This window comes from Stegodyphus dumicola, chromosome 6 (assembly GCF_044657685.1).
Source record: "Stegodyphus dumicola isolate Sdum_Otavi_A_Nest chromosome 6, ASM4465768v1".
NCBI classification, from domain to species: domain Eukaryota; kingdom Metazoa; phylum Arthropoda; class Arachnida; order Araneae; family Eresidae; genus Stegodyphus; species Stegodyphus dumicola.
The window spans coordinates 102,508,554-102,531,514 of record NC_140773.1 but is presented as its reverse complement, the minus strand read 5'-3'; the positions used below and the strand labels follow the sequence as shown (position 1 = coordinate 102,531,514).

Here is a 22,961-nt window from a genome sequence, read left to right as displayed (position 1 = left end):
AAATAAATACAAAATGTAACGTAAATAAATATGTAAATAACCATGCAGCATAGAAATGCTATATTTATGCTATGACTCACACAGATGACGTCACAGTTATATTTTTTGCAGCTTCTGTAGCAGTAGAAACAACAGTAGTTTCAGCAGGTTTGCTCTGAATGTAATCTAAAACAAAGAGAAAACTCCAATAGAATATGTTGCAAAAAAAAAAAAGTATATTTACATTACTTAGCAATATCACAAGCTAAAGTTACAACATGCAATGTTTCAGGTTTCAGAAAACTTTTTATATAATTACCTTACATGCAATTTAAGCAAATTGTTATACTAAAAGTAATATGCAGCTATAAAAAAAAACATGTCTCATGGAAAAGTTTAACATTTTGCTCCAGACAAGGATAGACTGCTGTTATGATTCAAATGAAGAAACAAAATGCTACTTGAAATGCTTTTAAACAAGTTAAATGACAAGGAAACAAGTATCACAACAGAATATGATGCATTGTTTACATAAATATCACAAGTATTTTAATACATTTAATCTCATAATACATATTTTAATAATAAATTAATACATTTTCAATAAAATTAAATGATTATCAACAGTTTAAAAAACACAGAATTTTTCATATATCAAGATAAAAAAATGCGTGAGTCAAAATTTTTCCTTTATTTCTTAGTTTAATCTGGCTATTTCCCCTTCCTATCCTAAAAATAGTAACTGCTTAGAATAAAACTCCTTAAACTGTATCATTTTCAAATTAATTCATGTCAAACGATTTTTACATAATGCTCTGATACAGATAACTCATATAAACACTTCAGCCAATAATAATTTTTGAAGCTTTAATATTATCCAGTCCAAATACAGCAAACCAAAACTAACTCCTTTTGAGAACCACAATGTTTTTCTTGAGCTCAACTTTCTTCTGAAATACGACACACAACTGTCTTGCCTGTTGTCTATAAAAATCTTGACACTTACCTCTCTTTTTTATCCATTATATTCTCATACATGTTAGGAAATGTGCATCTGTGCAGTGATGAAAACAGGAATAAGTGAAACTGCCAGAGCTATGTACCACCTTTGTCGTCTGTCCCATGCACCTAATGTCCTAGTAGCCTATCTGATGGCTGTCGTTCATGATATCAGGGTGGCTATCTGTGAGGTTACTCTCGTAGCTGTAGTTCTCCTCAACTTGGAGCAGTGTTTCAAATCATGACATCCTGGTGTATTTAGCTGTCGAATACAAAAATGGTAATAGAAATTCTTTAGAGTGTGAGATTCTAATACAGACCATATCTACTATGAAGCAATGCATCGAATGTAGTCAAGTACCTGCTGACTAATGACATGTGCCAAGTAGACTCACAAGATCTGACATAAAAGTTATGTCAAGTTATCGCCTATTACCTCATCTTGCCTTTTTTCATATGTCATAGGCTGACATGCATTGTTCATCTATCCTGCTAAATCTAAGGAAAAATTACCATTTAACATCTTTTGTTATTCGCTTACATCCAGTGTTCTCCTTTGGAATGCAAAATTCTACAATGTAACCACTCATAATACTGTCTAATAGAAAGATGTAGAGTACACAAAAGTGTGATTAAGAATGGGTGCTCAGATTGTGTCAATTGTCATCATGTGTAATTCACATGATTATGCTTCACAAAATTAAATTTACCGCATCTGCTACACCATCATTTTTTCAAAATTATTAGACACATACATATATATATATATATATATATATATATATATATATATATAGGTAAAAGACAACACACCAAATTATTTTTCCCTTATCCCCCCTTTTTAGTGGCAGGGGATGATGGGCCACATTCTTTTTTTTCCTTCTAGAACTTCTGTATAATCCATGAACAAAAGCATAATCTAGTTATAAAATAAAAGACTGATTTCATTATGGCTAAGATTAAAACACCATTGTGCAGGTAATATATCACCCAAATGCTAATCTGCATTTGCACTCACTTCCAAAAGTTAAACATGGAGAGGAAAATACTAATTTCCAGAAGCCAATCAGAATTGAAGAGGATGCAATTCACTGCAGAGGTAGATGGAAGTATGCAAATATGTTAGGTAACAGCCAATCGCGCTTTCATATCAAGAATTATGCAAAAAAGGCACTCTCATAAGAAGCCAGCTTTATGAAGGGTTATAGAAGTTGATTGTAAGTGCTGATAGAAGGCGTTTAAAACTTTCGTACAATTTGTTTTCAAGACATACTTGTTTCTATGACTTCCAGGAGACGAATGGAAGATTCTGATCTATGGCGTGGCGTGGGGCACATTGAAGGAGGACAGTCGATCACAGATATTGCTCTTTTCTTCGTCATTCATCATTCGGTAATTTCACGTTTATGGAAACAATTCCAAACCACACAGACAGTTGTCCGAAGGCCTGTAGCCGATTGCCCAAGGGTTAAAACCCCCACGGAAGATCGATATATTGCTATTGTAGCCAAGCGGAATCGCAGAGCGACCTCCACACGTGTGACATCTATGGTTACAGTGTCCATTGGTAAGGCGATATCTGCAACTACTGTATGGCGAAGATTACATATGAGTGGACTGTACGCCCAGGTACCTCGAGTTTGTGTTCCTCTATCCATCCAATCAAGAGGGGCACGATTACAGTGGTGCCGGGAACATGTCAATTGGAATGTGTCTGACTAGGGCAATGTCATGTTTACTGATGAGTCAAGATTTGCTCTGGAGCCAGATGACAAGCGCATAAGGATATGGTGTGAACAACGAACATGCAATCAGTCCCAAAACACCACCGAACATCACGCATTCTGAGATGGAAGCATTATGGTGTGGGCAGGGATTTCATTAGGATACCGCACCGACCTGCACATCTGTAAACGGGGTTCTTTGACGGCTGTCCGGTATCGAGATGAAGTCCTAAAACCCATTGTGAGATTGTACGGTGCAGCAGTCGGCCCTACTTTTGTTTTAATGGACGATAATGCACGTCCCCATAGAGCTGACATCATCGATGACTACCAGGAGAGTGAAGGGATTCCGCGTATGGCATGGCCAGCATATTCGCCCGACCTTAATCCAATTGAAAATCTTTGGGATGCTCTCAGCCATGCTGTATCTTCACGCTTCCCGCCTCCAGCCACTCTTATTGAGGTGAAAACTGCTCTACAAGAAGAATGGCAATTGCTTAATTCTGTGGTGGTTGACCACCTAATTGAAAGCATGGTCACAAGGTATAAACTTTGTATACAGATGAGGGGGGTCACATACCCTATTAATGTCCTTTTTTTCATTTTATGCTGTTTATTTTCACTTTATACATAATTCTGTTCAAGTCTCCAGTATGTCATTATCTGATAACTTACAAAAATTTAATATTGTTTTCATTTCTGTATATAATTATTGATTTTGTTATATGCATAAATATATATGCTACTTTCCTGGTGAACTCTGTGTCAATCAAAGCAGTATTTGTTGATTTTTTTGCATTTTACATCTTCGTGCTTAACTTTTGGAAGTGAGTGTATAATCACAGAATATTCTAACACCATCTGCTAAGCAAGATGGGAAATATGGCATCATTTTTTTAATTAGTGAATGAACACTGTTACATAATTAGCAAACATTAAGTTTTGTTTTAAATTTGGAAAAAGGGCTACTAAGGCAGTTGAATTTACAAGACAAATATATAGAAATAATTGCTCATAACATGCATAGATATTCAAGCAGTATGATTGCAAAACGGTGCAGAAACCAAAGATGAAGCTAAGCTTAGATTTTCAAATTCTGTCTGTAAGGAAGAAACTACTGCAAAAGTCATCACAGAATCGTTAAGAAAGATCACTGTTTGACTGTGACAGTGAAAAAGAATAAAATTAAAAAAAAAAAAAAAAAAATCTGAAATCTTTCAGATTTTATATTACACCCAAAGAGGCATTTTTTTAACGTTTTGTGCGTTTCCTTTTATTTATTAAATATTATGTTCCTTGCACTTCCTTCCACAAAAAAATTCAATTCAACAGCAATATCACAAAATATTTAAAAACAGCATATCTTTAGAATTTCCACGGGATAGTTTTCCACACTGAATATGAAAATTTTGTTTTTCCATATAGTGTTGCCATTGCTCATTTTGAAATCATTGAGTTTGTTAATCAAAAATTCATTAAAGTTTTACTAAATATGAAATAAATAATAAAACAAATTTGAAATTTAGGTTTCCAATTGCCCATATTTGAGTGAAGAACTACGTTACTCAAAATTTGGATGATCTACATACTATTGTTTTTTCACAATGCAAGAAACATATACACATTCATGCAGATTTTTGATTATTTAATTTCTTTAAATTACAAGGCGATAATCTTTGGTGGCAACAATTTTAAAAGTGATACCACTGTTTATAATGATTTGATGCAAAATGCCGTTTTGAGACTAATAGCCCTTTTAGGCTAATGCTCTTTTAGGGTAAAAATAATTTTCACATAAAATATTAAAATATAATTATATTGCCATATTAAGTATAAATATTTCTAGCCATAATTAAGCATGAATATTACACTACCACCAAATGTCTAATTTATAAAATTACCTGGCCTCTTCCGCTCTCCTTCAATTTCAATAGGAGTTGATGGACGGACTAAACTAACACAGTCTGGGGCACTGTTAATCACGTGAAAGGAAACAAGAAGTCCATTATCAGTCAGAAAAAAGATTATAGGCATTGGTGGATATGATTCATTTTCACCTACAGAACAAAACAAAAAAATTATTACAAAATTTCCCTAAGCAAAACAATTTAGCTATTTTGGGTTTACAAATGATTTACTTAAAACACTGTAAACTAATGTTTTTTAAATTATACTATTTATAATATTTTTCTAAAAATATTTCTTATGAAAAAACTATATTTGTGTGTAATAATTTGACTATTCAGTGGCAAGTGAGCCTTTCACAATTTAGTACATTTTATTTACTTAATAATAAATGCACGAAAACTAATTTGGCAATCTCTAAAAAGATAATTTTTCTTTAATTCTGTAACCGATTCAGTGTCTTTTAATGATTAAAATTCTATTTACATATGTTAAAAAATTTTTATATAGCAACACAAACTATTAATTTTACTTATGATTATTTTCCTTTGAGCACAGTACATAACACCCATTCCAATCGCATGAGAAGCACCATCTTTTCCTGGCAAAAGTGCTTTACCATCTTCTTTTACATCCCATTGTGTCCAGTTTGGCTAAGTAAATAAAAAATATTATGCAACAATACAAAGGCTGCACATAAGTCAAAAATGTTTTACAAATTAAGATATACAAAATAACTATAATAATAATAAAACAAAGGAAAGAATTTTATTTCAAATTATTAGCAAAGTTTTCTAGGTTACTTACAGGATCGCCAATTACAGCTATCTCAATGGAATCTGTTGAAGCACATATTAAAATCCCCCTGAAGAAAAGTTACAAAGATATTCAGTTTCCCAAAAGAAAATGAATTAAATTCATATATAGAATTCACAAGGAAATTCTAAGTTAGATATTATGTTTTAATATTTGTGGGTTATGCAGAACTCCAACTACAGTGGAAATTAATAAGCAGAAATAATGCATCAATAAATGTCTGCCTCTTTTTCACAACCATGTCATTTTTACAACTGCAGAATGAGCACCAAAAGAATAGCAAGCCATTTTATCCCAAAAATGGCTATAGCATAGTGGATAGCATGCAGCAGATAAACTCCTCTATTCAATTTTTAAGTTATACTACAAGCTCTAGCTAAACAATATCCATTAGTAAAACAAAAAAGGGGGTAAAAAATATGTGTATAAATATCACAACTCAATTACAGAATAATCCACATGATCCCACATTTACAGTCGATTAACATTAATGTCTAAATAAACATCAAAATTATAATCTATAAGAAATAATATGCCTTTAACAGTGAGAAGAATTGTTACTATATTAAGCAAAATTAGAGCTTACCATGCTGATTCATAATGCATAAAATATCTCTGATCAGAACTGGTGGCATTTCCAAGACATACATCAAAGAAATTCGTATATGTAACTGGTGCACCTTTCTAAATATAAAGAAAAAGTCAGAAAGCAGAAAAACATTTCAAGATTCAGAAAATAGCATATTTTAAAAGAACATTATAATTTCATATATGATTTATTACTCTCATTATTTAATTTCATTGTAAGTATACTTTTACCTATTAGATACACAAAAATCATAATGTAACACTTTGGCATTTTTTAATATTTAATTCTGGATTATATATATATATATATATATATATATACACATAGGGATCAAGTCACATTATTATGACAGCCACCACATGCAGATAAATACATGTTGTTACATAATTCCCATGCCAATTTGGCTAGAGGATGCTGTGTACATTCCAATAGCCAGTGGCAGACAGGATTCTAAAGGTGGAAGGCAGAGATGCATAATAATATACCCTCAACTATTTGTTTTTGTTATACTTTTATTATTGTTATATTTATAAATTTTATTGTTCTTCCAAAAGCCTCATTGGTGCACCATTAGACACATAATTAAAACATTCTGTGAAGTTTGGATACTTTATTTGGCCATTGAATATGTTACAAATTACTGTATCCTGGACTGTGGTTATAAGGTCTTTCTGAACTTTAAATTCTGAATTAATATGGATAAACTTTTAAAAATAATTGAAAAGAGAAGTAACTTTCTTACCAGTGTTATTATATTAGATAAAAGAGTTCCAAAGTTTGATAAAGCTGCTGAAGACTTCATTATCAGAGTTATGGAAACAATTAGAACTGACTGACTGATTTTGAAAAGCTAAGATTTAGAGGTAGAAATGCTCATAGATAATAAGGAAGTTTGAAGTGAATTAAAAGGTTTGGAAGAATATGATGACAAAGTATTGGCTCGTAAAATTAAACAAGAGTAAAATTCGAGTATTAAAACCAGAAAATGTTCAGCGGACTCTTCAGTTCTCAATACATCTTGTATTTTGGAAAATTCCATTATGGCTTTAAAAGTACCAAAGATAGAAATCTCATGATCGTAGCAAATTTCTGGAGTTCTTAAATTGTTTTGATAGAACAATCCATTCAAATAGTTCTCTTACAGAAATTGAAAAAATCCCAGTATTTAAATTCTCTTCTTTCTCATTCTGCATATAATATTGTTGCTGGTTTTGAATTAAATAAGAAAAAAGATTCATGTCTTGGACTTTTAAAACAAAGATATGATAGAACTGATTCTATTCTAAATTCCTGCATGACAAAATTATTAAATTTAGGGCCTGTGAAAAGTTCTAATTGTTAACAGTTTGCGTAAATTATATAATGAAATACAGTTAATATAAGAAATTTACATTCATTAAATGTAATGGAGAATTCATACGAGTATTTATTGAATCCAGTATTATTCAAGTTTCTACCACAAGATTTGGTTTTAGATTTCCACCGAAAATGAAAGATTGAATTGTGAGGTTTCAGAAATTATTACCTTTTTGAGAAATAAAGCGGAATCTATGGAAATATTCAAAATTGTGATGAATCCTTCCAAAAGTTACAAAATGAAACGATCCTTTTCTCAAAATTATCAAAGCGATCAAACTTATAAAAAAAACTGTCCAAAGCCTAAAAATATATCAAGTTTACTCGGTGACGGTCATCACGATACCATAAATTGCAAAAAATTGGATGTAGAACAAAAAAAATAGATAAGATAAAGATGAAGGTAGGTGCTGATGCTGTTTTAGAAAATATCACATGTCCTGCAAATGTAAAGCCAAAATTGCACATAAAAAATATTTTAGCAAATTACATCATAAGTCAGTTTGTAGAAAAAATAACTCCATTAATCTTACAATGAAAGGTTTCTAGAAGCAAGAGGAAAGAGAAACTGTTTCGAATGATTCACAATCTGTGAGAAGCAAGCAGAAAGTGAAACTATTTCCACCCATTCAAAAGATAACTATATTTATCAATGACTAGCCAAAAACATTTGACCAAAATGTTAATTTGCATTCAAAATAGCAATCGTAAAAACAGACAGAAATTTTAAAAGATTAAAATTAAGGACCTCCTGCTGAATTTGGTCAAATTAAGAACTTTTAAGGACCAAAAATCAATTGCAAAAAACCTAAGACTTTCAGGAACGTACGAACCCTGCCTATTCATGACAATACCCTCCAATCTCCCTTATGTATAGTATTAATGTCATCCTCAACAGTATCAAGCCACCTAATTGGTGTCCTTCCTCGCTTTTTGGCTCCCATAAGTTTGGTAAATGAAAGTTGTTTTACTGGGTTTATGTCTTCAGTTCTCTATAAATGGCCCAAACATTGAATCCTGTGGCTTTTTATGATCTTGACAATATCAGGCTGTTTAAACTTTTGGTAGATTTCATGATTATACATTAATCTCCAAACACCATTTTCACAAACAGCAGCAAATATTTTTCTTAGCATTTTACGTTCAAAGATTAGTAGTTCACTTTTAATTATTTTAGTCATTGCCCAGCATTTGCAGCCATACAGTATGATGGGACATAACAGGGTTTTATATATACTAATTTTAGTATTATGGCAAATCAATCAAGATTGGAACTGATTTTAAGACTATGGTAGCATCTGTTTGCAATGAGGGGCCTATTATTAATTTCAATAAATAAATAAGTATTACAGTCAAAAGTCGTTAATCCGGACTCGTCGGGACTTCGGCGATTCCGGATTATCGATTTTTCTGGATTATAGATCATCAGTTTAAATCTCGTAAGATGGCATGCAGAAATTCTAAAATTAAAAATATGAAACCGTAATTTATGAAATAACGAACAATTATGATCTAAAGGGTATCAAAATTTACAAAAAAAAAAAGCTTAATATTTATTTGTTTACTTTATTCAACATTTCTTTCAATGTAAGTTGTTTAAGTTGCTTCATTTTATGTGATAATACTTTCTTTTTAATTCTATAAACAGACATAATTTCTTGTTCAGTTACAAAGTCCCGCAGTTCAAGTTCCGTTAATTGCTGTGCCGAGAATACCGACTAACTTGTCAATCGAAATTTTTTCGTTTTCACTAACCTCTCTGTCACATTCTTCATGTCTTTATCATTTTTTTGCAGCAATTCCACTTTTTGTTTGTTGGACATCGAAACATACTTTCGTTTTGTAGATCCTTTGGAAGTTCCAGCATCGGAAATTCTATTTGACATAATCGAAAGTTCAAGTTTACTTTTATAAAATTGCTCTTACAGTCTGCAAAAAATAATCAGCGGGATCCAATTTGAAGATTAAGGAACAACGCAATCATTAACATTAACTGAAACAGATAATTAGATAATTTTAGCTTACACCGTCCGTTATACATTAAACGCGCAGGCGAAAACGTATTCTGCACTTGCGCACACGCATATGTGCAGTAGTCAAGGGCTTACGCGCACGCGTAAAACACCTGTGCGCATGTGCCAACGCGGCGCATGCGCAGAAAGTTTTTAGCTTTGAGGTCCGGATTATAGATCATTCCGGATTATGGGTGTCCGAATTAACGACTTTTGACTGTATTACTGACAATAGTTCCAATATACAGTACAAAGTTCGAAATCCGGATGTCCATTATCCAGAATTTTTTTTTTTTTTTTTTTTTTTTTTTTTTTAATGCTTTATGCATGCACATTTGATTTTTCCTTCCACAATAAAACATGTGGAGATTTTCCCTTCAAAATTCCGATTCTTAATTTCACTTAGGTACTAAATAAAATACCTTGTTTTGGAAAAACAATCATGTAACCATAAATTTGGGAGATAAATAATTTGGCTCTGTAGCTGAATATCTGCTTAGCATACATCTCAAACCGAAGCATTCACCTATTTTATATCCCTGACCCCTACCTGGCGAGTCATTATTTATCATATTTTGCTTTCATCATCGCATGTTTATCAATAGATGACAGCTTCAGCAATAACTCATGCAGTGATGTCTAAACTTTTTTTTATATTAGTAATTGAATAACAAGAGTATGGCAACCTTTTATGCTAACATTACGCTTGGCAATGATTATAGATTTTTACATGCTCTAAGAAATGTTGACAAGGAAAAATTCAACAAAAATTTCTTCTCATACGCTAAAAATAGATTTTGCAAATGAAATTCATAGGCCAAAAGATTACATTTAGTGCTATTTTAATTAAGAATAGCTGATATGTTATTCACCATTAACCCAGAAGCAGCGGCACAGAATATGTCGGCACCAGAAGGTAGAATTTAGGGGAAGATGAAATTTTTGGAATTTGAGGAAGCACCGAGTGGCAAAATTAAGGGATGAGAAGTTTTTTATGATTTAGGAAAAGCACTGGTGTGCAAAGTTTAGGTGCGGTGAAAATTTAGAACTTAGGAAGGCACTTTGTAGCATAATTTAGGAACCGTAGAGACTGCACCAGGTGGTATCGAGCGCCGGCTTTAGATAAAGCCTTAAGTATATGTGGGAGTTTATTTATTTAGGACTATGATTAGTTTTAAGTATGTGCAAGAAATAAGCGTAGGTACAGTAAATAACTAATACAATCCAGGTTTAATTAAGTACGCAATAGGAGCAAGACAAAATTTAACGAAACAACTTGGCTTTCGTCGCCAATCTAGTGATGCACAGCCAATAATATATAATAGACGCTAAAATTACCATTACTGATTCTATGGCATTTCATTTAAAACAGTGGACTGCGCTGCTCCCTAATGTTCTAGTTTGATCCAGTTTATTATGTTTTGCAAACTGTTATTATTACGGAAATTTTATAAAAACTAAGCTCGAACTTTTGATTATGTCAAAAAGAGTTTCCAATTTTGGAGCTGCCAAAGGATCTACAAAGCGTAACCATGTTCCGATGTCCATTAAATAAAAAGTGGAATTGCTGTAACAAAAATGGATAAAGGCATATCCGTCTCAAAATTATCCGAGGAGTGTGGCTTTGGAATGTCAACTGTATATGACATAAGAAAAAAGAAAGAGGAACTTTATGAATTTTTTGTGAAAGCAACTTAAACAACTTACAAGCGTAGGTACAGTAAATAACTAATACAATCCAGGCTTAATTAAGTACGCAATAGGAGCAAGACAAAATTTAACGAAACAACTTGGCTTTCGTCGCCAATCTAGTGATGCACAGCCAATAATATATAATAGATGCTAAAATTACCATTACTGATTCTATGGCATTTCATTTAATGCAGTGGACTGCGCTGCTCCCTAATCTTCTAGTTTGATCCAGTTTATTATGTTTTGCAAACTGTTATTATTACGGCAATTTTATAAAAACTAAGCTCGAACTTTTGATTATGTCAAAAAGAGTTTCCAATTTTGGAGCTGCCAAAGGATCTACAAAGCGTAACCATGTTCCGATGTCCATTAAATAAAAAGTGGAATTGCTGTAACAAAAATGGATAAAGGCATATCCGTCTCAAAATTATCCGAGGAGTGTGGCTTTGGAATGTCAACTGTATATGACATAAGAAAAAAGAAAAAGGAACTTTATGAATTTTTTGTGAAAGCAACTTAAACAACTTACACTGAAAGAAATGTTTAATAAAGTAAACAAATAAATATTAAGCATTTTTTGTACATTTTGACACCCTTTTAATCATAATTGTTCTTTATTTCATAAATTACGATTTCATACTTTTAATTGTATACTTTCTGCATGCAATCTTATCTGATTTAAATTGATGACCTAATATCCGGAAAAATCCCAAATCCAGAATCGCCATTTCATTAAAGAGAAAGTCCTGATGAGCCTGGATTTTGGACTTTGTACTGTATTTGAATTGTGACACATTTTCAAAAGTGTAGCGGTCAGTGGCGACGGATTAGTTGATTTATATGCAATTTCTAAAATTTTGTTTTATTTTCATTTATGGTTAAGCCTAATTTTTTTTGCCTTAGCTTCTAATAGATTAAATGATTCTGCAACATACTTTCTGGATCTATGAACTAAAGCAATGTCATCGGCGAATGCCAAGATTTGTATTGCCTTATGGTAAATGATTCCTTTATTCATAAGACCAGAAGCTATGAAAGCACTTCTCAAGAGCTGGGTTAAAAAGTACACAGGACAGAGCATCACCCTGCCATAAACCTCTGTCAGTATAGAAAACTTCAGATAAATCATTACCAAGTTAAACTCTACATTTTACCCTTTTAAGTGTAGCTATTGTTAGATTAATTAACTTAATTGGTATTTCAAATTCCTCCATTGCCTCATATAGTTTTTGCCTATTAATGCTGTCATGCACAGCTTTAAAGCTTTTAAATTTTAAATATAGTATTCAAGAGGGTAATTCCACAATAGGTTGCAACAGTCTTGTCTATCACCTTTTTTAAAGATGGGACAGATGAAGTCCTCATTCCATTCAATGGGCATCTGCTCCGATGTCCAAACCCTACAAACAGTAGAATGTATAGCCTTAATCAGATCAGGTTCATCAACCTTCAACAATTCAGCATTAATCTCATCAGGGCCCACTGATCTGTTTAAGTTTCTTGATTGCAGATTCAATCTCAAAAAGAATTGGTAAATCAAGTTCTTGTTCATCAGTATGGAGAGGAAATATAATTCTATTGTCTATATTTATATTGTTTTTATCATGCAGCAAATCCTTAAAGTATTCCCTCCATCTTCCTAAGATCTCATTCTTTTCATTCAGGAGCACACCATCTTTATTTGTACAGCATATTCCATTAGGCGTGAAATCTTTCCTGATCTTGTTTATCAGCTGATAGTGATTCTTTTGGCGCTTGAGCTTTTCACTTTCCCTGTAGGGGACGTAACAGGGTTTTATATATACAGTCAAAAGTCATTAATTCGGACACCCATAATGCGGAATGATCTATAATCTGGATCTCAAAGCTACAAACTTTCTGCGCATGCGTCGCGTTGACGCATGCGAGTAAGACCTTTACGGCTGCGAATATGCGTGTGTGCAAGCGCATAATACGTTTACGCATGCGCGTTTAATGTATAACGGATGGTATAAGCTAAGCTAGAATTATCTAATTCAGTTTATGTTGCAGACTGCGTTGTTCCTTAATCTTCGAATTGGATCCGGCTTATTATTTTTTGCAGATTGTTAGAGCAATTTTATAAAAGTAAGCTTGAACTTTCGATTATGTCAAATAGAATTTCCAATATATATTTACTAATATGTAAAGGATCTATAAAGCGAAAGTATGTTTCGAAGTCCATTAAACAGAAAGTGGAATTGCTGCAAAAAATGGATAAAAGCATATCCTTTGATTATCTAATCATTACAAAATATGTTTATCAATTTCACGCTGCTCTGCGGGGGAGGGGGGGACTACGTGGCGCACAATGAATTGGAAGTTGATCTGTTTCATCTCAATGTACTCCGTCTTTGATATGATTTAAATCAAATTCCTCGTCGCTATAATCTCTTCCGATAGTGACAGCAATTATAGGACTTGAACAGCGGAACTTTGTAACTCAGCAAGAAATTATGTTTGTTTATAGAATTAAAGAGAAAGTATTATGACATAAAATGAAGCAACTTAAACAACTTACAAACTTACATTGAAAGAAATGTTTAATAAAGTAAACAATAAATATTAAGCTTTTTTTTTTTTTTTTTTTTTTTTTTTTTGTTTGTAAATTTTGATACCCTTTAGATCATAATTGTTCTTTATTTCATAAATTACGGTTTCATATTTTTAATTTTACAATTTCTGCATGCCATCTTACCAGATTTAAACTGATGATCTATAATACGGAAAAATCGATAATCCGGAATTGCCGAATTCCCAACGAGTCCGGATTAACAACTTTTGACTGTATTAATTTTAGTATTATGGCAGATCAATCAAGATTTGAACTGATTTTTAAGACTATGGTAACATCTATTTGCCTCCTCAAGAAAAAGGCTTCTTTTTTTTTTTTTCTATGTAGAATCTTTACCTGCCTTCTTAACCCTCTGTACTCCTCCTCAGCTCTTCTGGTATAATGCTTTTTAATCATTAATTTATAGGCAGTATTTTTCTTTGATGTAGCCAATGCACATTTTAAATCATATTTGTTTTGCCCTATCTCCTGTTAGTTTCTGATACATAGCTTTCAATCTTCCTGTATACTGATAACATATACAGAAAAAATTATCCTTGTTTATTTCTATTCATTCAAATTCTGATAATATATTTATGCTAATATATTTTCACACTTAAAAATACAGAGAATTAAAATATCTGCAAATAAAATACCTGATCGGATGGGGTTCCTCTGCTTTTCTTGCAGATAAATTACATAAAAATATCTAAATAGCTTTAATAAAGGAGGATAAATTACTTACTGGAGTGGAAGCCATAATTAAACTTGGAGAAACATTCTCACCCTCTGGGACATACAGAATAGCAAATAAGGTAGTTGATATCCAACATATATTCGCAACTAGAATTTCAAATATGATTGTTAAACCAGTACAAAATTTACAGACATTAGAAATACAAGCATTAAAAAAAATTAAATTAAAAATAATTTATTTAACCATTTGTGAATTTTCTATGCTCCTTCATACATTCCTACTTCAGCTTAAGAACTATTAAAGTACAGTTTCTCTCACAGTGCACAACATACTGTAGAAAGCTTTCCACAGAGAAAATCCTTTGTGAACCCAAGGGTCTTTAACTTATCTTCTACAATGAGGAGTTCTAATCTATTAAAATCATCATATAATCGATAATTTCACGACTTAAATTTGAAATTATTCAGTTTGATTTTCGCAATGGTTATTCATGAAGTAGGAAACCCTTTCACCTGAAATGTTGAGGTCCCTCATCTTAAGCCACAGAATGTGTTTGTGATCTATGTAACCCTTTAAATTTGGTTTATAGAATATTTCACATCTCCCCATTAGGATGGGAAATTAATACGTTATTGCTGCTCTTTCAATCCAGTTCAGCTCTCTGTGGTTTAAAATACACTACTTAGTTATAATGAAGGATCAATAATTCAATACAATTGCAGGTTCTGCAGCATTTTTACCTCTCTCTAAACTTGATTTTCAAGAATTTTAATAAAGATGAGCAGCTGCATAAATTCTTCACTCCTGCCAATATATATGAATGCAGCCTTAAAAGGCAGAGATCCTGATCTGTGTTTCTGTCTTATAGTAGTGATAATATGCACTCATAATGCTCAGATAAATCAGCTCAATTGCTAAGAAAATACCTAATGCCACTCTGTTGAAAAACAAATGCAGAATTAAAACATAAAGGTAAGATGGTTGAATGCAATCATTCTCAAATCAGAAATTTATTACAGCAATATATGGGTTGCAATTACATATTGCTTATAACTACATTAACGTCATGGGAACTAACATTCTGCATAAATACACAATTAGTGAGATTACTGAATGAATTTACCAAATTCATGAAACAATAAATTAAATGAATAATTTCCACATAAAACGTAAACTAAAACCAAAAGAAAACAGGAATACAAATTTTCAGAAGCAGCTTTCTAAAAGATTCAGAAACACATGATGAATGCAGCAGTACAAAGTCCAAAGATTAATCTTCATCTCAAACTCACTACTATTAAACACACAATATATCTTTGTTGTTGAATTTGATGACTTTGAAATGAAATTTCTACATTGCATTGCCATGAACTGCTTCTCTTGGTGGTTTTACCATAAATAGTACTTTGAAATTATATTTGCAAATTCTATCAAACTAAATGTCTCAGCATATAGCTCAGAAGTTTCTTATTTCTAATGCTTATTCACTATCAAATCTACAGTAAAAACAGACTATTCAAATAAAATATCTATTACTTTAAAAATCTTTACCTTTTATTTCTCCTTCCTGCAATGGTGGAGCTGAAACAGTTTTAACTTCTTGTAATGTGGGCTTATATTGGGTAAAAGAACCATCTTTCTTTCCAACAACTAACTGCTTCCCCTTTGGACTCCAACAAACTAAAACACAGTATATTAACATTAAAAAATTATTAGATACAGCTTTCTTGAAAACTCCAGTACAATAATAATTTGAAGTAATTCAAATATTCAGAATAAATCTACTGAAGTTTCTGCAACTGCTAAAATTACATCTCATTTATTTAACAGGAAACTTAATAACCACACACTAATTAAGAAAGAAATATAAATCCAACAGCAATAGCATATTCGTACAATTGTAAATTACTGAAAAACTACAATTACTACACTAACTAATAGTAGTATCTTCTTATTTCAATAAGGAATCAATCTTATGAGTCAACTGCAAGATCCTGCACTCACTTAGTCTAAGCCATTTTTTACTGGATGTTCTGCTGGGGGAGAAAGAAAGACTAAAAATGAAATTCAAGTTACAACGATAAGTAAATTATTATTATCTTTTAATAATCAAATGTTGGGCGCTTGCCTATTCATAACAGGCCACTCCTAAGGCCAGAGGTGGTGGCCATTTTATTATGGAGGTACTTAATAGGCAGCCATCGTTGTCTGCTATGAAAGGATGAACAGCCACAACCATGCTTTTTTCGGGATTTGAAGCTGGGCCCTTAGGTACCTCATTAGTCTCCCCTAACCACTACAACGTTCAAGCAGTACAAAGTTAAATTATTAAGTAAATTTACTTAATGCCACGTAAGTTAATTTACTACTGCTATTTTATTTTAGAAAACTTAATAATTTAATAAAGTAAATTATTAAGTTTTCTAAAAATAGAAGCTAACTAAATGAAACTTAGAAATTAAAAATGGTAATTAGTACTTAATATGTTATATTAGTTAATCTTCATATGAATCCTTTGATTACTTAAGATAACATAATTTTTAGGTAATAAATACATTAAATTTTGATTTCATTCTTTATACAAGAAAAGCTAAATATCAGGTTTCAATAATTCATTAGATATAATTTACATTGGTTATTTCTTCGGTACATATAGCTATTTACTTAGAACCTATGTGAATGACTCACACGAAACTTTTTCAGTCTCTGTCTTATATTATTTTTAAGCTCCTTTTTTAAGTGTCAAACAGAAACAACAAAAGTAGAAAATTATGAGGAGATCTTTTATGTGATTTTTTAAATGCTTCACCTAAACAATATAGATATTCTGAAACATAAATAGTTGATATAAATCGCTCTATTTACTGGACTTGTCTAATTATGAAATTCAATATTTTCATTGCCTTCACCAACACTTCTTCCTATATACACTTGCATTTAATTACAAATTAAAAATAAATAAATAAAATAATTGTTTTCTAATTTTTTCAGCATTTTAAAGATATCATTTAGTCATCCACTGGCAATTGAAGTCAAATAACAAATAATAATTTATATAGCTCTAATTACTGTAATCTTGCTCCATAATCTTTACTTGAGTTGTCATAATTCATTATTTAAAACAACTGAGAGTTTCCTCACAACTGCAAATGGTAAAATTCTTATAGTAAAGATGTATGCAAATAACTTTCTTTCAGTATCTTTTAAATGGAATTAGAAGCACCTTTCAATTATAATAATGATAGATTAATTACAATAATGAAGTTCAGACAAACGCTCATAACTTGAACCCATACCAAAAAAAAATTGCAACTTAGCCAAAACATTATGACCACCTACTCAATAACATGTTGCACAACTTTGGCCTGTAAAACAGCTGTAACTCACCTCCACACTGATGCCACAATTTCTTGGTAGATAACTGGAGATAGGTTGTACCAAATCTCTAAACAGAGGGCACGCAAAGTCGAGATATTCCAACATGGTAGTGTTTGAGCTCTGAGCTACCACTCCATGGCATCCCAAATGTGCTCTATCAGGTTAAGATCCGGCAAGTTAGGTGGCCAGACAATTAACTAGGATTCATCCTTATGCTCCTTGTACCACTCCAACAGAATTCACGCCTTGTGACACCAAAGCGTTATCCTGCTGGAAGTTTCCCTTTCCATTTCGGAAGACAGACGCCATGTAAGAATGCAACTGATCCACAATTATGTTCAGATAGTCCGCAGCTTTCATGGTCTGCTCTACCACAACTAAGGGTCCCAGAGCTGCCCAAGGGAATGTCTTCCAAAGCATAATACTGCCACAATCAGCCTGCGTATGACCTGCTGTACGGGAAAGAGCAATTGTTCGGCTGGAAGATGGTGTACACTGACATGACCATCAACATGATGAATGAGAAATTGCGATTCATCCTACCTGGCAACTGGCAACTGTCATCCACTTACTCAATTTCAGTCTCGATGTTCTCGGGCCCACTGTAGGCATAGTTGACAATAAAGCTTGCCCAATAGAGGCACATGAATGGGATGTCTGCTGTGCAGTCCCATATCCAACAGTATCCACTGAACTGTGTGTTTTGAAACACTTGGACCTTCATTGTAATTGGGGTTCAGCTAAGCCTATCTGGCACTGATTTTGATCTATCAAGCAGGACAGTTTCCGACGTCCTTTTTCTTTAATGACACATGGATGTCCAACACGTTAGTATCTACTGTTGGTATCACCATTATTTATCCACTTTTCATAAATACTAACAATGGTATATTGTAAACAACCTACCAGTTGTGCAGTTTCACAGATACTCGTTCCCAGTGTTTGGGCCATTACAATCTGCCCTTTATCAAATTTATTCAGATCAGCAGCCTGTCCCATCACTTGCATAAGTAAGTGCAAGAATGATTCCTTCTCCACCAGCAGTTCAGTACCATTCTCACTTAATCACGTGCCCTCTACGTCATCCAGAAGAGTTCACTGAAAAATGGGATGGTCATAATGTTTTGGCTCGCCAGTATGTATATATGTGTATGTGTGTGTAAAATACGAAAATAAATTACTAAATTAGTTAGCAACATCTCTTTAAATTTCTTCTTTAGATTTTGATATGCCCCCTTTTAGCATCTGCAGTACATGAAAATTTCTCTCGTCTGTATCATTTCTAGATCAATCCATACATATGACTTAATAATGTTGATGACGTAACTAATGAGAAACCTAAACTGAAACTTTGTCATAACTAATTCAAACTTGAACTCAAAATATGAAGAACTGAAACCTTTCTCTTAAGAGACAGCCATATTAGATAACTGCACACTTTTGCTTCTACCTCTATTCCCATTCAAGCCCTTTCACATGCAATGCTCCTTCGCACAGCTGCCATTAGCAAGAGGAGAAAAAGGAGATATGAAAGAGTTTCGTCTTTAGGAAAACACTTTCGTCTTTAGGAATATTCTAAACACTTGTATGAGTATTTCTGCGGAAAATTCCAGAACTTTGAAGTGTTTCTGTTGATAAAATAAATTTAATTAAGCTATCATCGGATTTGAGTGCAATAACAATCATTTACGAACTACTATCAATCTAATACAAACCCGTACGCACACAACTATATTATAATTAATTAATGTATTAAAATTGTTTTGAACGTGTTTTACAAAACAAAAACAGGTAAAGAAAAATTCTGCTTGTGTTTTATGATTTTTTGCAATTTTTCCGGCCACATAAGGTTTTAAAAAAAGTTTTGTAATTTAAATATAAATATTTACCAATTGAATAAATAGTACTAGGTTTGATTTATATATATATGGTGTGTATTGAAATTCAGTAATAAAATTTTAAAGATCTGAAATGATTAAATGTCTATTTAGATATTCTTTAAACTGCAAATGCAAACTGAGAAACCTTTTGCATTTTTTTCGATAAACCCTTAGTAAAAATCTTTCCTTATTTCAATATAACGGATATTGAACCTTGTAGGATGAATTTTCAGAATGAACAAAATACTTTTATTTGAATTTTAGAACAGAACCAAAAAAATAAAATGCTGCAGCTCTTAAATATTAAAATTTTAAACTCTTAACTACTACAGTTAAAACTCTTACAACTATAAAAAAAAAAAAATCTTCTGAATTCTCTTCTTGTTGCCACACCGTAAAATGCAAGTTCTTGTCCTATTATTTATATTTCACGTTCTCTTTAAGTCACGATCTTTACAAGTCATGATCTTTACAAACGAGTCATGATCTTTACAAGTCATGATCTTTACAAGTCCCCCCACAAGAAGCACATTCGTCACCATTCTCACTAGTAGTCTCACCGTAGAGACAATGCTGCTCAGACTTCATTGAGAGAGAAAGAGTTAACTGCTAACCTTGACAAAGCATCAGCATTCCCAAGTGAACTTCCTTTGCGGTATGTCACAGTCATGTTATACCGTTGTAACGCTAAGGCCCAACGAGACAGTTTAGCACCATGAGGGGCGCTTTGAGTCAAGTAGGTGAGGGGATTGTGATCAGACACAATATGCACTTTGGCACCGAAAATCCATGTGTCAAATTTTTTCAAGGCTTCGATGACACAAAATGCTTCTCGTTCGATGGTTGACCATCGTTGTTGACAGGGAATTAGTTTCTTGCTGAAAAATGCTATGGGCATTTCTTTGCCATGTTTGTCGTTTTGAGCTAAACACGCTCCAATTGCGAAAGCAGATGCATCCGTATAGAGTTGAAAGGGCTTGCTGATGTCTGGAGTATGCAGAGATGGCATTTTAATCAACTCTTCTTTAAGTTTGTTAAAAGCTGCTTCTTTTTCAGAGTCCCATGGAATATTATTTGGAACACTCTTCTTTGTAAGGTTTGTTAGAGGTAAAACAATCTCGGAAAAATTTGGGATATAATCCCTATAGTAGCTTGCTAGCCCTAAAAGACTTCTGACTTCTTTTTTAGTGGTAGGCTTAGACAGATTTCTGATGACTTCTACCTTCTCAGGATCTGGAGAGTGAGTGCCAGAACCTATTACATGTCCTAGAAACTTCCCATGACTCTTTCCGAAATCACACTTTTCTAGATTTGCGGTTAGACCTGTGTTTTTCAGTGTCTGAAACACTTGGTCGATGTGATAGAGGTGGCCATCCCAAGTTTCAGAAAATATTGCCACATCATCAATATATGAACGGCAGTAGTTCTTATGGTTTGCAAGCACCTTATCCATCGATATTTGGAAGGTACTTCCAGCATTTTTCAAACCGAAAGGGAGAACTTTCCATTGGTAATGGCCGGAATGAGTGATAAATGGTGTGTAGGGTTTAGCTTCATCTTTCATAGGAATTTGCCAATATCCCTTGGTTAAATTGAGAACTGTTATGAATTTGGCTTTCCCTATTTCGAATAGTAAATCTTTAGCAATCTTCATCGGATAGGCATCCAGAACTGTGAAGCTATTTAAAAGCCTGAAGTCTATGCACAGTCTAACGCCGCCATTCTTTTTTGCAACACATACTATAGGATGTGCCCAGTCACTGTCACTGGGTTCTATAACATCCCACTCTAACAGTTCTTTAACTTGATGATCGACTTCCTCTTGAAGTGAAATAGGAACACGGTAAGTTTAATCTTTTTGGATTACATTCTTCTGTAACCTTGATGTCATGACCATTAACATTGGCTTGACCAGGTTTGCTACTGAAAACATCTACATAAGATTTTAGTACTTTAAATAGTCCTTCCCACTGGTAATATTTTAAGTCGCCTTTCAAATTTTGTAAATGGGTCCAGATATCATCAGCAGATTTATTCATAAGATCTGCTGGTGCAAAGTGGATATCTCCAAACTCTTCATCTTGATCAAAAATGATACCAACGTGATCTACACGAGCAATATAAGGCCTTAACTTATTTATATGGAGTTCTGTAATACTTCCGTTTTCCATTTCGATTTTGGCAGAGTGTGGCCTGGTAAGTTTGATCACGGTAGCTGGTCCTTGCCATTGTTGAGCAATTTATGTGATGATGATGATGGCATTAACACGAGGACTTTGTCCTCAACATTGAAAGTCTTCTCTTGAGAACGTAAATTGTATCTTGAAGTGTACTCTTCTTGAGATATTTTGGAATTTGCTGATGCAATGTCATGAGCTTTTCTTAATTTTTCTAAAAGGTCTTGTAGATAATTTTCAATTGAAGGGGAAGCTGTAACTGGAATGCTACGTTCACCTGTCCATATCTCTTTCAGCAAAGATAACGGTCCTGGTGGTATTCTTCCATATACCATCTGGAAGGGAGACAAACCAGTGGTGCTATGTGGCACTTCTCTGTAGGCAAACAGGAGATGGGGAAGATTCAAATCCCAGTTTCTGCCATGTTCTTGGATATTTTTGTTCATCATCTCTTTTAAGGTTCTATTCCAACGCTCAACAGCACCCATACTCTCGGGGTGTCCTAGAGTGAAGAATCGTGGAGACACACCAAGTAAGTTCTCAAAGGCTCGGGTGAGTTCGGCTGTGAAATTAGTTCCCTGGTCAGAACAAATCACTTTTGGAAATCCAGTTTGAGTAAGCCTCATCAAAACATTGCATGTTGTTTTCGCACTTATGTCTTTGACGGGAGTGGCTTCTGCCCATCTGGTGCATAGGTCAACTGCACATATCACAAACCGATGACCTCTCCTGGATGGAGGTTCTAATGTCCCGATACAATCCACGCTCCATACTTCAAAGGGTGTTTCCAGTCTAACAATAGGTTGAATTGGGATTCGATCTTTGTACATAACTGTTCTCCTCAATTGGCATTCTTTACAACTTTCACAGAATTTTTTAACATCTTGCTTAATAGTAGGCCAAAAGAATGAGTACTTAATTCGTTGAATTGTCTTTTTCTCACCGAGGTGGCCGGCAAGAGGGATTTCATGTGCCATTCTTAGGACTTCCCTTCTTTTTTCTAAAAGTAACACAACTTGCTTAATGTTTTCACCACAGATATATTCAGAATGAAGTAATATGCCATCATCGAAAGTATATGAATTTTGATTTTTATTTGCCCATTCAAAGCATTTTTTCAGAGTTTCATTTTGTTCTTGATGTGTCTTGAATTCTAGTCTTACTCTGTTCTTTGTTTTCAGAGAC

General features: G+C 33.3%; 1 protein-coding gene across 4 annotated transcripts in view; it reads right to left on the bottom strand.

Moving 5' to 3' along the window:
- The window catches only part of Nup214 (nuclear pore complex protein Nup214), a 272,097-nt gene that overhangs the window by 176,359 nt on the left and 72,777 nt on the right, over positions 1 to 22,961 (bottom strand). For all 4 annotated transcript variants that reach the window (XM_085818717.1, XM_085818716.1, XM_085818718.1 and 1 more), the window contains 7 exons: positions 15,893 to 16,021; positions 14,390 to 14,487; positions 6,010 to 6,107; positions 5,415 to 5,472; positions 5,140 to 5,260; positions 4,604 to 4,759; positions 81 to 165 (listed from right to left, as the gene is read on the bottom strand). In XM_085818717.1, coding sequence (XP_085674843.1) covers positions 81 to 165; positions 4,604 to 4,759; positions 5,140 to 5,260; positions 5,415 to 5,472; positions 6,010 to 6,107; positions 14,390 to 14,487; positions 15,893 to 16,021 — 745 coding nt within the window. The remainder of the gene's footprint in view (positions 1 to 80; positions 166 to 4,603; positions 4,760 to 5,139; positions 5,261 to 5,414; positions 5,473 to 6,009; positions 6,108 to 14,389; positions 14,488 to 15,892; positions 16,022 to 22,961) is intronic.